This window comes from Fragaria vesca, linkage group LG6, assembly GCF_000184155.1.
Source record: "Fragaria vesca subsp. vesca linkage group LG6, FraVesHawaii_1.0, whole genome shotgun sequence".
Classification (NCBI taxonomy): Eukaryota; Viridiplantae; Streptophyta; class Magnoliopsida; order Rosales; family Rosaceae; genus Fragaria; species Fragaria vesca.
The window spans coordinates 26,762,929-26,778,748 of record NC_020496.1 but is presented as its reverse complement, the minus strand read 5'-3'; the positions used below and the strand labels follow the sequence as shown (position 1 = coordinate 26,778,748).

The 15,820-nt window shown below is 37.9% G+C and overlaps 4 protein-coding genes across 4 annotated transcripts; 2 read left to right on the top strand and 2 right to left on the bottom strand.

Annotated features, from left to right (window-relative positions):
* Positions 1–1,088: 1,088 nt before the first annotated feature.
* LOC101304984 (probable xyloglucan endotransglucosylase/hydrolase protein 15-like) lies at positions 1,089–2,225 on the bottom strand. Its single transcript, XM_004303814.1, has 3 exons — positions 1,938–2,225; positions 1,622–1,815; positions 1,089–1,485 (listed from the first exon to the last, which is right to left on the bottom strand). The coding sequence occupies exons 1-3, from the start codon at positions 2,223–2,225 to the stop codon at positions 1,089–1,091; spliced, it is 879 nt and encodes a 292-aa protein (XP_004303862.1).
* Positions 2,226–5,253: 3,028 nt separating this feature from the next.
* Positions 5,254–6,367, bottom strand: LOC101304689 (probable xyloglucan endotransglucosylase/hydrolase protein 16-like). Its single transcript, XM_004303813.1, has 3 exons — positions 6,089–6,367; positions 5,787–5,980; positions 5,254–5,674 (listed from the first exon to the last, which is right to left on the bottom strand). Exons 1-3 carry the CDS (start codon positions 6,365–6,367, stop codon positions 5,254–5,256), a joined length of 894 nt encoding a protein of 297 aa, XP_004303861.1.
* Positions 6,368–7,509: 1,142 nt separating this feature from the next.
* LOC101304112 (probable xyloglucan endotransglucosylase/hydrolase protein 16-like) lies at positions 7,510–8,727 on the top strand. Its single transcript, XM_004303811.1, has 3 exons — positions 7,510–7,851; positions 7,971–8,164; positions 8,296–8,727. The coding sequence occupies exons 1-3, from the start codon at positions 7,573–7,575 to the stop codon at positions 8,717–8,719; spliced, it is 897 nt and encodes a 298-aa protein (XP_004303859.1). The 5' UTR covers positions 7,510–7,572; the 3' UTR covers positions 8,720–8,727.
* A 1,594-nt stretch (positions 8,728–10,321) lies between these two features.
* Positions 10,322–11,710, top strand: LOC101304400 (probable xyloglucan endotransglucosylase/hydrolase protein 16-like). Its single transcript, XM_004303812.1, has 3 exons — positions 10,322–10,659; positions 10,771–10,964; positions 11,093–11,710. The coding sequence occupies exons 1-3, from the start codon at positions 10,381–10,383 to the stop codon at positions 11,508–11,510; spliced, it is 891 nt and encodes a 296-aa protein (XP_004303860.1). The 5' UTR covers positions 10,322–10,380; the 3' UTR covers positions 11,511–11,710.
* The last annotated feature ends 4,110 nt before the right edge of the window (positions 11,711–15,820 follow it).

Below are 15,820 nucleotides of genomic sequence, written 5' to 3'. Positions count from 1 at the left end.
GGATGAAACTGATTAAAAAAAAGATGAGGTATCGAACTGATTTTATACATAAAGTTTAGGGGGTAAACTGAAATTTATTCAACATATATATGACTTAGTAATGCATTTTGTATTTAAATATTTTATAAGGGGGTTTGCTCTCATGTCCACTTTTATATGTTCACGAATCCGGCTCCTCTAAAGTGAGTGTGGTGCAGTTTTTGGTGAATTTCATAAAATCCATGTCCTACAATTAATCTAACGGATCAGTAATTCACCACGTCATCAATATTATTTTACATTTTCGTTTTATTAACAATGTTACCGTCTTCCGTTACCTTCATCGTCAGTCCATGACAAAGAAACAAGAAAACAAAAAATCTTTTCCCTTCAAACTGGATTAACGTTGGTCATGAAAAACGAAGCACCAGTTCAGACATTTAAAAACACAGAGTCATACAATTGGGATCTTCGATCTTTCTTCCTCACTTCCTTTCAAGATCCGTGATCTGGGTTATTTTGTTTCCTCTCCGCAAAGATTGTTGTTTGCTAATTGGGATCTTGAATCCAAGTCACTTTCTAATTGCTTCCTCTTTATTTCCATCCGACCCAGTTGCTTCTCAGATTTTCCTTCTGTTTCTTTAGAAACAAAGGGTTTCTAGGGTTTTCCTTGAAATATCTCCTCACTTAATTTCTTTACATATAATGTGCTTGATGTTTAAATGAACTTCCAATTAATAAATTATAGTAGTGGGCTATTGAATCGTAATAAGAAGATGAATTGATTAAGAGAAAGAAAGATTCATATCCCCACACTGCATTGAAAAATTTCCAGTTTGTGAGCCTCCTCCATTTTAATTCTTGATAAACTTTAACGTCAGTTTAGCAGGGTAAAAAAGTCAATATATGTGTTAGATGACGTGCTAATTGTAATAGCTGTTAGATTATTTTAAGCATGTAGATTTGGTGAAATTCACGGTGCAGTACTGCAGAGGAGCTCAATCCTTATTCCAACTCGAATTGAGTTGAAGTTGGGTTTGGGACCTGAATTCACAACAAACGTATACAAATCTCATAGTATCATCTGGCATTTCATCTAGCTAGAATATCTAAAACCTTGACCGCTTGCATTCCGGTGGAAAACCTTGCGGGAATCGTTTACGATCAGAACAGTAGTTGTAAACCATGAACTTGTTTTGCACCCATCGAAGCCTCTTTCGACCTGCAGCATCAAGGGCTTGGTTCTGCCATGCTTTGTCCTCTGCTGTAGTGGAGACACAAGTAGATGATGATGAGCCAGCAAGACAAGCATTGGCTTTTAAGTTCCGGTACGAGGCAGTGAAAGGAGCTTGTGCCCAGTCTGTCTTCACAAGTCCACCTTGTGTTGCCCAGTCATCAGCATTCCACAAACTCGAGTATATCCTCATTGGTTGCTTTTTAGGGAACGGAACCCCAATTGATTCCAAATTGTCGAACACCCTAATTGGAATGTTGTCCACGAAAAATCTGAACAATTGCGAGTGTGAACAAAGATCAAATAGGTTTAAACAATATGTCGATCAATATTGGAAAATAATTAAGTAGTATATATTTGACAATCACAAATCTTCCTATATATGTATGTGAGTTAATTATTACTTACATAATGCGGTGGGTGTTCCAAAGGATAGAGTAAGTGTGGAAGGATTTTGTAGGATCAAACCAAAGATGGAACTGCTGTTCTCTTTCTCCTTTTCCCTGACTGAACACATTGGTATGGAGTGTGTAAGGATTTCCAGTCGAGTTGCCCAAAAACTCGAAATCAATCTCATCATGAGTTACACCTTCAGAAGATAACTGCATGTATAAATACGGATATGTGTTAGCTAGCTAGCTAGTTTGTTGATCTAGCAAAGAAATTAAGAGAGGCACAATCAAGACTAGCTAGTGCAAAAGAGCTATAGATTCAGAGTAGTTACATAGTATGTGGTGACAGTGCCAGCTGAGTTACCAGGCACAAGCTTCATTTGAATGTCGATCCTACCAAACAAGTACTCTTTTTTGGACCGGAAGCCAGACCCTAAAGTCTTGTCAAGGTTGAGGGTGAGTAGTTTTCCTCCGTCGAGTATCTTAGCGCGTTGATCACCAAATGTAACATCAATGTTTCGGTAGAAATCACCAGCTGATGATGAAGCGGCCATTATTAACAGATTACAGGAGACCACAGAAAGCATTAGAAGCATCATGAAGGCCTTAGAAGAAGACATTTTGACTGTGAAATTAAGTTGAGCATCATCTAGTCGGAACTCCCTTTATATATATCTGTGTTAGCTTGAGTAGCTGGAAACAGGTTTGCAAAACTAGATAAGGGTCTACTGCTTATGCAAGCTAATTAGCTGAACCATCCAGATCATACAAAGTAGCTAGTTTAGCTTTATTTGGGTGAGGTACTGGGGCATTGCTCCCCAGGGATTAGACCCGCTTAATTGCAATGCACAACTAGTGATTAAAGCTGGAGACAGGTATGCAATTCAGATTATATATGATCCAGTTAGAGTAAAAAAGAATATGCATGCAGGAAACAGCATTGGAAACCCAAGCTTATGTTATTTTGAAGCATTTTTGGTGATAAAATCATAAAACTAATCATATGTTGCCAGAAACTAAACAAAAGAAGTGTAATGTATGGGCAGTTGGGTGCTAAGGCGTGTACTGGTACTGTGGTTTTTTGAACTACCTAAATTAGACCAACACAGGCCCAGGCGGCACCTAGCTAATACCAAATTACCAAGTAGCTAATTTTTTTTAATCAAGTAGTAGCTAGTTTATTATAATCAAATCATTCTGTACGTGCTGGGTTATTATTTGTTTTTGGGGGCGTAAGTCTAACGTCTGGCATTTCACCAGGTCCAAACTACTCTTGTCGGGCTTATGATAATTTCTACCCTAATCGGATTACTGATTTTTGGGTTGGGGGTAAGGCTAGGGTGTGTTAATGCATGTGATGTATCAATTTTGTCTTCAAGTTGTAAAATAAGTCGTCAAAGTAGTAATATTAGTCCTTAAAGTTGTAAAAAAAAATATTTACAACATTAGTCTTCATTTGTCTTTAAAGTGGTTATTGCCTAAAAGTTGTAATATGAGTCATAAAAGTTGTAACAACTTTTTTTTAATCACTTTAAGGACTCAATTACCACTGTAAACACACATTTTACCACTTTAAGGACACATGATAACTAATGTTGTAACTTGAAAATTTTACAACTTTAAGAATTCATATTACAACTTTAAGGACTAATATTACTAGTTTGATGACTCAATTTACAAAGTTAATGCATCGCATCATTTAACACATTGTAAAGAGGAAATTTTATAAACAATGCCCCAACTATAGCTGATTCATCAGATTGGTACATCAGTTATGAAAACTATCGGATTGGTTCCTCAACATCAAGATTCATACTAATATGAATACCTGCCGTTTTGACGGTGTCAAGATATATTGGTCTCTTGCTATTCCCAAATTCTTTTTTTTTCTAATTAACAACTATTTTCTCATCTCCCACTATTTTTTCCCCGAAACCTCCCACAACATCCATCCCACAATTAAACCCCTCAATCCATCACCATTCAATATCCAAATTCTCTTCTCCCAATTCCATCAGACTTATCCAAATTATCTATCTTCATCAGTTTAATCTAAAATTCTCAATCCAACCCTGAAACCTAAATCCCCTCCCACACAATCCCAATCATGCATCTCGTGCATCCTAGACCCAAAATCACAATAATTAGAATCAAATAATCCAACATGTAGAGACACCAGAGATGAGAAAATATAGAGAAAGAGATAGCCTTTTGGTTTCTTTGTCTTTTGGAGCAGGCAGCTGCTCTCTTCTTCTTCCTCCTTTGGCTGACTCCTTTGCATCCCATACGAAACTTCAGTCTTGTGGACAACACAATAAGAGAGGGAAGCAGCTAGGTTATTTACGATACAACTGTGCCCAAGTAATTAATACAACAAATTTATGGAGGGCTTGTGGACTGTTGTTTCTTTCGATGCTGGAAGCAGAGTGCAGAGCGAGCAACGAGAGGATCAGAAGAGAAAGAAGGAAGACAGTGGCCATCATGATCCCCTTCCAACCTCTGAAGAAACCTTGTTTGTTGCTATTGCTATTATTGCCACTCTGTGCTGCATGCTTTGAGGATCAGGTCACCCTCTGCCCCTTATTTTTCTCTGCAAAATAAGCATGGAATAGTTTCGTATGGGATGCAAAGGAGTCAGCCAAAGGAGGAAGAAGAAGAGAGCAGTTGCCTGCTCCAAAAGACAAAGAAACCAAAAGGCTATCTCTTTCTCTATATTTTCTCATCTCTGGTGTCTCTACATGTTGGATTATTTGATTCTAATTATTGTGATTTTGGGTCTAGGATGCACGAGATGCATGATTGGGATTGTGTGGGAGGGGATTTAGGTTTCAGGGTTGGATTAAGAATTTTAGATTAAACTGATAAAGATAGATAATTTGGATAAGTCTGATGGAATTGGGAGAAGAGAATTTGGATATTGAATGGTGATGGATTGAGGGGTTTAATTGTGGGATGGAAGGTGTGGGAGGTTTCGGGGAAAAAAATAGTGGGAGATGAGAAAATAGTTGTTAATTGAAAAAAAAAAAAAAAAAGAATTTGGGAATAGCAAGAGACCAATATATCTTGACACCGTCAAAACGGCAGGTATTCATATTAGTATGAATCTTGATGTTGAGGAACCAATCCGATAGTTTTCATAACTGATGTACCAATCTGATGAATCAGCTATAGTTGGGGCATTGTTTATAAAATTTCCTCCATTGTAAAATTTTCCCTTGGGTAGACATAGTATTCTCCGCTCCTGCTTTTGATTTTATAAACCAAATAATCCTCCAAACTGAGTGTTTGATGAGAAGCTGGAAATACAATAAAGTTGACGACGTGGGCTACTATAAGAAGCAACAAGATCGAGTCGGAATCGGAAAAAGCTATCCTAGTACTGATATAAAACGTGGTGACTTAGATTTGAGCTCAACTTTATTTGATTATGAAATTGGAATTCAATATGAATTCAGTATACAACAATTAATGAATAGGAAACCATAGGAGGTTATTGTGATCGATGTACGTTACAAACTGTATATTTGAACCAAAATGAAAGAGTACGTATTTATGGGAAGATGATGTAATAGTAATAAGCTGCACATGATAATAAGGGAATGTGTCATCTGATCATATCTTGCATCAGTACATATGTCATCCAGAAGACTAGAACCTTGATCGACTACATTCCACCGGAAGACCTTGGGGAAATCGTTTTAGGTCAGCACAGTAGTTGTAGACCATGAACTTCTGCTGCACCCATCGAATCCTGTTTCGGCCTGCGGCATCTAGACCTTGATTGTGCCATGACCTCTGTTGATCAGTTAAGGAATTAGTTGAAGCACTAGTGGTGACACCGCATGATGATGAAGATGAGCCAGCGACACAAGCATTGGCCTTGAAGTTTCTATAGGAGGCAGTGAAAGGAGCATGAGTCCAGTCAGTCTTGACACGCCCACCTTGTGTAGCCCAGTCATCAGCATTCCACAGACTGGAGTAAATCCTCATCGGTTGGTTTTTGGGGAATGGAACACCAACTGACTCCAAGTTGTTGAACACTCTAATTGGAATGTTATCCACCAAGAATCTGAAGAAATGAACGAGGATTAATGGGAAGGTTTTCAAATGGTGAATGCGGTTATAAAGAAATTGGTTAAAGATGATCGAGTAGTAGCTAGCTAATGTTAATGACTACTTACATAATTCGTTGGCTGTTCCACACAAGAGAGTAGGTGTGGAAGGCCTTTGTTGGATCAAACCAAAGATGGAATTGTTGCTCTCTGTTCCCTTTTCCCTGGCTGAACACATTGGTGTGGAGAGTGTAGGGTTCTCCAGTTGAGTTTCCCAGAAACTCGAAATCGATTTCATCATGAGTTGGACCTTGAGAAGACAACTGCACATATGTGTTAATGCCAAAATTAGTATCGATGTAAACATATATAATGTATAAAGAAGAAGTAATGTTACTAGCACAACGTAAGAACTAGATAGCTAGACATACATAATATGCAGTGACAGTTCCAGCTGAGTTGCCAGCAACAAGTCTGATTTGCATGTCGATCCTTCCAAACAAATATTCATTCTTGGACTTGAAACCAGATCCGGAATACTGGTCGAGGTCGAGTGTGAGAAGCTGTCCTCCGTTGAGTATCTTAGCACGTTGTTCGCCGAACGTGATGTCAAAGTCTTGATAGAAATTGCCAGCAGCAGCCATGGCCAGGAGGGAACTTAACAACACAGCAGAGAGGGAGAGCATCACTGAGACCTTAGAGGAAGACATTGGAGAAGTGAGAAGATGAAGATGTTGGTGTGTTTGATGGTATAGTTTAGGCATTGAAGCCCTTTATATACATGTTTCCGAGCGAGCTTAAGCTTAAGAGTACGTAGTATCAAGTTTGCCGCGTTGATTGGAATAGAGCTGTCACTGTTTAGTCTGTTTGATATTGAAAAACTTTTGATTTGGTGCGCCGGTGCTGATTCAAATGAATGGACTCTTTCTCAGGTTGTTACATTATTTAGAGTTGGTGATGTTGTAAGTTTGGAGTGATGAAAAAATCATAGAACTGGTGTATGCGCGTTTTGGTGGCCAAGTATATATGTGACGTTTTCATACCTATAATTTGATCTACCAACCTAAGATGAACCAACAACCAATGAAATTCACTTCTAGAATAGTAAATGAAGTTATAATAATTTAGAAGATATATATACCTAATGCACATGAATCAAAATTCAAGATTTCTTTTTATTTAATATGGATTAATCAAGTGATAATTTGCCAAATATGCCTAATTTTGCATGGCTTGCATGCTTCGTCTAGTTGGGGTTGTAACACAGCTACAAACAAGTATGCCACCATTGACATATATGTATGATAAGGATGTTGCTCCCAGTCATGATGAGTGTAATAAAATTATGCATGGCCGCGATACATGGCTGGTTAATTCCCACTCCGTTCATGTATGATTAGTTGTTCTCAATTGTGAATATTTCTCGAGATACCAATCACAGTTACACAAGAACACCATTTCTTAATTTAAAGATCTGATTTTTGGTCAGAACCATGTTAAAGATACCCAGCTGGTTTATATATATGACTGCCATACGCGTGCACGTCTTCCTTTTGGTCCAGATCATATTCATGTTGTTATGTTTGAACACCAACTTGGATGGTTCATACGTTTGCCTTCACATCCATATTTTCCATTTTCCTACGCAGGTTCCTCACCACCTGACCCAAATAAAACCAGCTGCCTCAACATATCATTGTTTTTTTTTTTTCTAAGTTTTGCAAACCTGTCGCCAGTTTTCAACTTTAATTAATTGATCAAATTGTAAACTATATCAGCTCTATTATGTAAACGCGCTTCACTACTACAAACTGTATATAAAGGGCTCCAGAACTCAACCTATAGCATCAACACAATTGCCTCATCTCATCACTACTCATCTCATCATCTCTCTGTTCTACTAGCTACTGCTATAATGTCTTCTTCTAAGGTCCCCATGGTGCTTCTTCTTTCTCTGTTCATCACTTCTCTTCTAGCCATGATCGCCTCAGCTGGCAATTTCTTACAAGATTTTGACGTGACGTTTGGTGATCAACGCGTTAAGATACTCGAAGGAGGAAAATCTCTCACGCTCAACCTCGACCAGTATTCTGGCTCTGGTTTCAAATCCAAGAACGAGTACTTATTCGGAAGGATCGACATGCAGATCAAACTTGTGCCTGGAAACTCAGCTGGAACTGTCACTACATACTATGTAAGTACTACATATGAATTTATATGCTAACTCTTAGTTTTTCCTTTCAGTTAACTGTACAACATATTTGTGCATATATGCATTGGTTGTTAACTTTGTAAAAACACGGCTATGTGCAGTTATCTTCTGAAGGACCAACGCATGATGAAATCGACTTTGAGTTTTTGGGCAACTCATCTGGAAATCCATACACTCTCCACACCAATGTGTTCAGTCAGGGCAAAGGGGACAGAGAACAACAATTCCATCTTTGGTTTGATCCCACAAAGGCCTTCCACACCTACTCATTTGTCTGGAACTCCCAACGCATTATGTAAGTGACCATTAACACTAGCTCGATCATCTTCAGTTTTCTATTTAATTTCTTGCACCACATTAGCCTAGCTACGTACTAAATTTTCGAAAACTTACTCTAACGCAAATTCATTTCCAATTGTTCTGCAGATTCTTGGTAGACAACATTCCAATCAGAGTGTTCAACAACTTGGAATCATTTGGAATTCCATTCCCTAAGAACCAGCCTATGAGGATATACTCAAGTTTGTGGAATGCTGATGACTGGGCCACACAAGGCGGGCGTGTGAAGACCGATTGGACTCAGGCACCTTTCACTGCTTCGTACAGAAATTTCAAGGCCAATGCTTGTGTTGCTGGCTCATCCTCCTCCTCCTCCTGCGGTGTCGCCACGACTGCATCAACTAATTCCCTAACAGATCAACAGAGTGCATGGCAGACTCAAACGCTTGATGCTGCTGGCCGAAACAGGCTTCGATGGGTGCAACACAAGTTCATGGTGTACAACTACTGCTCTGACCGCAAACGATTCCCTCAAGGCGTCCCAGCCGAGTGCAAGCGTTCAAGGTTCTAGTTCGAGATACCAGCAGAAACCAATTGATCACATACATTTTCATTGTTCTTTTGCATTTATGATTCATATTCTTTCATTCTTTTGTGAAGATATAATGTTTGTAAGTTGTAACATCCATATGTTAATTGATCATCATTTTTCTTTTATTGTACGCTGATTCAAAATTCAGAACCAAACACATGAATAATAAGTGGATAACAGTATTTACATTCTTCAACGTTCTGCTTGATGCATGTTCTCTACTTAATATTTAGCAGGCTAGTATGGTTAGCATATTGGGAATGCAACTTTGTTCATCGTCATTATGGCATACAGTTATAACGCTGCTGATCACTCGGTATTCTTGATACATAAAGCACTTGTGTTTCTGCAATTATGCTTCTCAGCTAGCAATATATATATACCACGCATGGTAACATAAGTATCGAAGCCTAGCTACTAGCTTGTGGGTAGCGAGCAATGCCCACAAACTAGTACGTGCAACAAGTTAGCAATACTTGTGCAAGCACTAATAATATCTGAGATTCATAGGAAGAAAGACTAAAATTAAAGAATATATGTATCTGGCACCAATGCAGACTTTATGTCTTTAAGCAACACTAAACCTCATGATGTAGTGACAACTTTTGCCCAATTTAACACATTGACAATTGAACCCAACTCAAACATTCCACTTGCCAACAACAGAAAAGATCGATCTTCAACTAAACTTGAGAAATTGGAAAATCTTGCACTCACTTTCATTTAGTCATTTAGTGTATTTGGTACAATTACGAATTCTAGTATGTTTAATTCCAAACGGAATTCACATTTCATCTTAGTTGAGCAAATTATAGCCAGCTGAGAGCATATCACATAGTAAGCTAGTTTTGAAGTAAAATTTCCACAATAAGAGTATGTTATAAAGTAATTATTTTTAAACTCATTTATATTATGTTTGGGCGATTTCAGATTTAAATTTTTAGCGTCATATTTTAGTGTCCTTTGTTTATTTTTTTCCGTTTTAAATTGTTGGGACTACGTTACATTTTCCATTTATTGAAAATGTTAAGAGTACGCGGTGATGGGGTCTCTAGAGTAATATATGATGCACCTCACCGCTCACCCTACTCTAAGAGTGCAATGATAAGGTGCATATCGCCCATGCTTGTGCACGTTGTCTCTTCTTCCAGCATGTACAGGTTGGTCTGGTTCCATCACCATCGACCACTCACTTCAATGCTTCATAACCTAGCTACCTCAACAGGCTAAGCTCTCTTATGCCTTCACAGAGACGTTGTTCACTTTCCTATGCAGCTTCCTCGGCATGTATGGCCTAATTTTGCAAACCTGTGTCCAGCTCTAAAACGAGTTGGACTTTCCAAGGAGTCAATATATTTCTGGGCATATATGCACCACCTCACCCAGATAAAGCCCTCTCCACTTTCATTCTTTATTCTATTTTGCAGACCTGTAGCCAGTTTTCAACTTTTTTCAATCAAATACTGCTGCCTCCATCTCTATAATAAACTAATTCAACGCGTCGCACTACTTACTTTAGGTCCATATATAAAGGGCTCCAGGGCTCAAACTATACCATCAAACACCACAGCTAGCCTCATCTTCTTACTCGATCACTACTCATCATCTCATTGCGCTCTTGCTCAACTCTCTAGTCAAGAATGTCTTCCTGTAACATCTCCAGGATGCTGCTTCTTTCGTTGTTCATCACCTCTCTTCTAGCCATGACTGCCTCAGCTGGTAATTTCTTTCAAGACTTTGATATCACATTCGGCGATCAACGCGCTAAGATACTCGAAGGAGGACAGTTTCTCACGCTCAACCTCGACAAGTATTCCGGGTCTGGCTTCAAATCCAAGAAAGAGTACTTGTTCGGAAGGATCGACATGCAAATCAAGCTCGTGCCTGGTAACTCAGCTGGCACTGTTACTACATACTATGTAAGTAGTACTCTAGTTAGCTTCCATAGTGATGATAATTCTGTGCTTCATTTGATTTTATAGATACGTATACATTGGTCATTAACTTTGTAAACACATGGATATGTGCAGTTATCTTCTGAAGGTCCAACTCATGATGAAATCGACTTCGAGTTTTTGGGCAACTCATCTGGAAATCCCTACACTCTCCACACCAATGTATTCAGTCAGGGAAAAGGGGACAGAGAACAACAATTCCATCTTTGGTTTGATCCCACAAAGGCCTTCCACACCTACTCATTTGTCTGGAACTCCCAACGCATTATGTAAGTGACCATGAACTAGCTCATCTTCAATACCTATTTTGTTACACCATGCATGTTAGCCTATTGAATTTTTTTTTTTTTTTAGTTAAACTTATTCTGATGCAAATTCACTTCCATTTGTTCCGCAGATTCTTGGTCGACAACATTCCAATCAGAGTGTTCAACAACTTGGAATCATTTGGTGTTCCATTCCCCAAAAACCAACCAATGAGGGTTTACTCAAGTCTGTGGAATGCCGACGACTGGGCTACACAAGGCGGGCGTGTGAAGACTGACTGGACTCAAGCTCCTTTCTACTGCTTCATACCGAAACCTTACAAGGCCAATGCTTGTGTTGCTGGATCATCCTCCTCCTCATGCGGTGTCGCCACCACTGCATCGACTGATTCAACACAACAGGGTGCATGGCAGACTCAAACGCTTGATGCTGCAGGGCGAAATAGGCTTCGATGGGTGCAACAAAAGTTCATGGTGTACAACTACTGCTCTGACCTCAAAAGATTTCCCCAAGGCCTTCCAGTCGAATGCAAGCGATCGAGGTTCTAGAGAACAGACGATCACATAATATACCTTTGTTTAATTCATGTATGATCAAAATTCTTTCATTCTTTCTGCAAAGATAGAGTTTGTACGTAACATCAAATTAATCCATCCCACGATTTTTTTTATTCTTTTATTGTAAGCTTATTCGAGATTGAGAATCGAACACTTGATTTGTATTTGGAGAATGCAATTTGTTAAACACCAACGTGATACCTGACTCAATAATTTGATACAGACACATAAGGCAGAGTGACAGTAGGCAAATGTGCTCCTCTAGCATTAGCACGTCAAGTTCAGTTGGCTCAAGTTTGCTCAAATGAGAAAAAGCTAAGTTTGCTCATCTCGATTGCTTTCTCCCGAGCTTAAGCTTACTTGAACCTGACTCATTCATAGAACGAGCTCCAATGTAGATTTTACTGGGTCAATTTTATGAGAAAAAAAAATGAGAAACCTTTCTTTTAAACATGTTTATTGGGAGGTTAAATTTGTTGCCTAGAGAACTTTACATTAAACATGTGTACTGTATATGGAGGTTAATTTGTTGCATGATGTTCTTGCAAATTTTTTCTTTAAAATAAATAAATTAAAGGGCTTGTGAAACCGTCCCCAAAACCTTCATTAATGAAATTATCGAATATAAAAGGAGCCACATAGAACCTTAACGCTAGATCACAATAAGCATCTAGAACCTAAATGTCCTAAAATAATATCGGAAATCTCTACAAAAGTACTTTTCAGATGAAATAGTGTGGTGCTTCTTAAAAAAAAAGAAAAAAAGAGAAACATGAAATAATGTGGATAGATGAAGTTCTTAGTGAAGCTAATAGTGCTTTTGACATTGTAATTATGGGTACTTTTATATAGCTTCCCAATTTGATTTAAGGTCTTTTCATATCGAAAATATAAAATATAAAAAAATTAAGACAAAGTGTGCTCGACTTACAACTTTAAGAACTTCTTTTTTTTTTTTTTTTTTTTTTTGTAAAATTATCAAAATGATAGATTAATAATTCTCAAGCCAGAGAAAGTCATTACATATCCTCCCTCTACCGATTATGGGTAGATAAAAAGTTTGTGACCGAGTCACATTGATACATAGATTAGACTCCTTATTTGACAGTACCAAACTGACTTATTCAAGCGGGCTTACTACTAGTGCATAACGGACACCGTAGTAGGCCAAATTAAAATAGATTAAATCTTCTCTTTGCCTTTGGCTAAAGGGCTAGGAGGTGCATGCTGATAAACAATATTAAGAGTCACAGACGCCTCAAATTGCTTACTAGCCTGTTGCTTCTTGTTCTTGCTGCCAAAACGATGTCCAAGTTTCTTTTTGTTAGTCACCATAACCTCTACAAGAGCATCTAGTACAAAAACCTCAAATGCTTGACGTTTTCTAGCTTTCCTGTTTGAGCCAGGTTTAAACCCAACAGCCTCTCACGTAACACCAGCAGCAGCAGACCCAATGTCCCCAGCCTTCTCCAAATCAGCCTTAGCCACCATTAGCCCACCTATAGGCCCAGTCAACCCAACCCATTTTTCAGTGGTCAACCCTAGTTCAAAACTAAGGTTTCCTACCGAGAAAATAGGGCTGGTTTCGGGGGCTACCGCTAGGGCTAGGGTTTCAGCGCCGCCCTACTTTCTTGACCCATTCCCGGTTACTGGTGACGCCACCACATTCGTCCCCACCGCCTCCAACATCGACGGCCCAAGCAACCTTGCTAGGGTTTCCCTCATGCTGAGAAAACCTTGCCGCTGCAACCGGCTCGACCAACGTCCCATCCTCCGCCGCTGCAATCGCCCTGTCATAGTTAGTGCCGCCATGATCGAAAAAACCACAGCTCTAGCAAATTCCTTTTCATTTCTCATACTTAATCTCTAGCTTTACAGAGAGATCCGGTGAGAAGAAGAAGGACCGACAAGCCAAAATCCTTCACCGAACGTCATGGACCAGACGAATCCGCTGGACTGGATCCTTCCGCTGCAACGCCGATAGGTCTACGCAAACAAAAGCCCCAAGAGCATTTCAGATTCAGGTCAAAACCTTCTCATTCCACATCGTTACCTTGAACCCCTTCACATCAACCCAAAGTTCCATGAAATGTAGTGGAACATGGGCTAAGTTGCTAACTCCATTATAATTCGCCAACAAAAGCATGTTATTGTTGAAGAACCATGGACCTCTCTCAAGAACCCGAATCTTCTCTTCTTGTCCTTGAATTGGAAAAACGAAAACTCCGTTCTCCTCCTCATGGATTGACAGTTTCACTCTCAGCCTCCAAATGTCTTTGATCGCCATCATCAAGGATGGGGCAACCACTTATTTTCGGCCAAGGAATCGACCAGACAAAAAAAATCAGGGTTGTTGATAAGATAAATACCCCCTTCTAGGCTCACCACAGCCACCTCTGGTGGCAGGTTAGGAGAAGCTACTACTCCGTCCGCCGCCATCCTAAACATGCCGCTCGATCAGTTTTCCACGCTAGGGAGATAAACCCAAGCAGAGAAAAAAACCGACGCAGCTTTAAGAACTCATGTTACAACTTTAAGGACTAATATTAATACTTTGAAGATTCATTTTACAACTTTATGACAAAATTGATGCATGTCATGCATTAACACATTATAAAATTCCCCTACCAAATATCCAATATAAATCTAAAAAATGTACTTAATTACTTATGTATGCAACGTTCAAACATCACGTGTCATATGATCATAATATACGTCGACTCTTAAACAAATAAGATTGTATTATATTTTTGAAATAAAGATTCATATTCAACAAGCAATACCAAGATGTCGTCAATATGAGCTATCTCTTATGACTTACAAAGTTGGTCTAAACAAGGCATAAAATATTCGTATCGGCGTATCTGTTGGGGCTAAAAAAAGAGAGACACCTGATATTTCAAAAAGGGATCTCCAAAAAAATATCAATATGTATATTTTTTTGAAATATTGAATTTACATATAAATAGATGAAATGAACTTCGCAGACCATGACTGGTCAGGTAAGCTGACATGTGTCAGTTTGTTGGCCATTAAGGGGACACAACATGAGGACTCGAACATATGTGAATATTTTTGTTTGTCAGATTTATGGCCTTAATCTTACGTGGCATGTCATGTCACCTTGACACATAAATTTGATAAATCATGTGATCATGTCATTCTTTGGTAAAAAACTAAAAATACAATATTAACCCTAATAATTAATAACTGCTGCATACTAATATGAAATACATTCTTACTCCTAATATGGATGCGTATACCAAATTTAATCAATAATGACCCAGTTAATAATCATACCAAATTATAGACTTTATACCATAAAATTTATTTAAATTTTCTTCCATCCTTGTGAATCTAAATTTATTTCTAAATTTATTCAAAGAAAAAAAATTTAGTTCTAGACTTTTAACTTAGCAATTTTAATATTTATTTTACGGGTTAGAATTTTGATATCTATATATCTAAATTTAGTTCTATATATTATGTATTGAACTTAAAAAATAAAAAAAATCTCTATCAATTTCTTTTGGATGAATTACCTATATATGTATATACACTTTATTTTGGACGAATTATATGTACGTGTAAAGTTTTGTTCTTGCACAAAATTTTTTTTCCTTAAACAAAAATTGTATATGTGTGTGTGTATCCATAAAAATTCGCATTTTTGAACTAGTATATTCTCTAAATTATATGTATCTTCACATTATATTTTAGTGCACATGCAATAGTGATGAAAAGGAAAAAAAGAAAGAAAAGGTTAGAAATATATATTATAAAGACAAAACAATTCAATTTTTTTCTCTTAATAAAAAGACAATAATTTAGAGCCATTAGATTAGAAGAATTAGATTGCCTTTTTGTTTAAAAATAACATAACGTATAATTTTTTTAATTGGTGATGTGTTTAGGTGACATATATAGCATGTCACCTAGGATTAAGACCACAAATCTTAGGCCTTATTAAGACCAAGAATCATTTTCCTTTTAATAATAATAAAAAACACCACAAGTCGGCTTACCATTGGTTATGGGCAGCTAGAGCTGACCAGCCATGGTTTGCCAAGTTCTTTCCTAAATAGATACAAATATCAACTTCATCTACATTAAGAAATAGACTCTAGATGGTTAAAAAAATGCATGCTGGTCCATAAAAGTACAGTAATAAGACTAAAATATTTGACATATATAGTATGTTTCCCTAGTAACGAATTGTAGTGTTGAATATAACATCCATATATCTCTTTGAACTTGCTCATTGTTTCCCCTATATGTAGATAGTAAGGATGAATGCAACT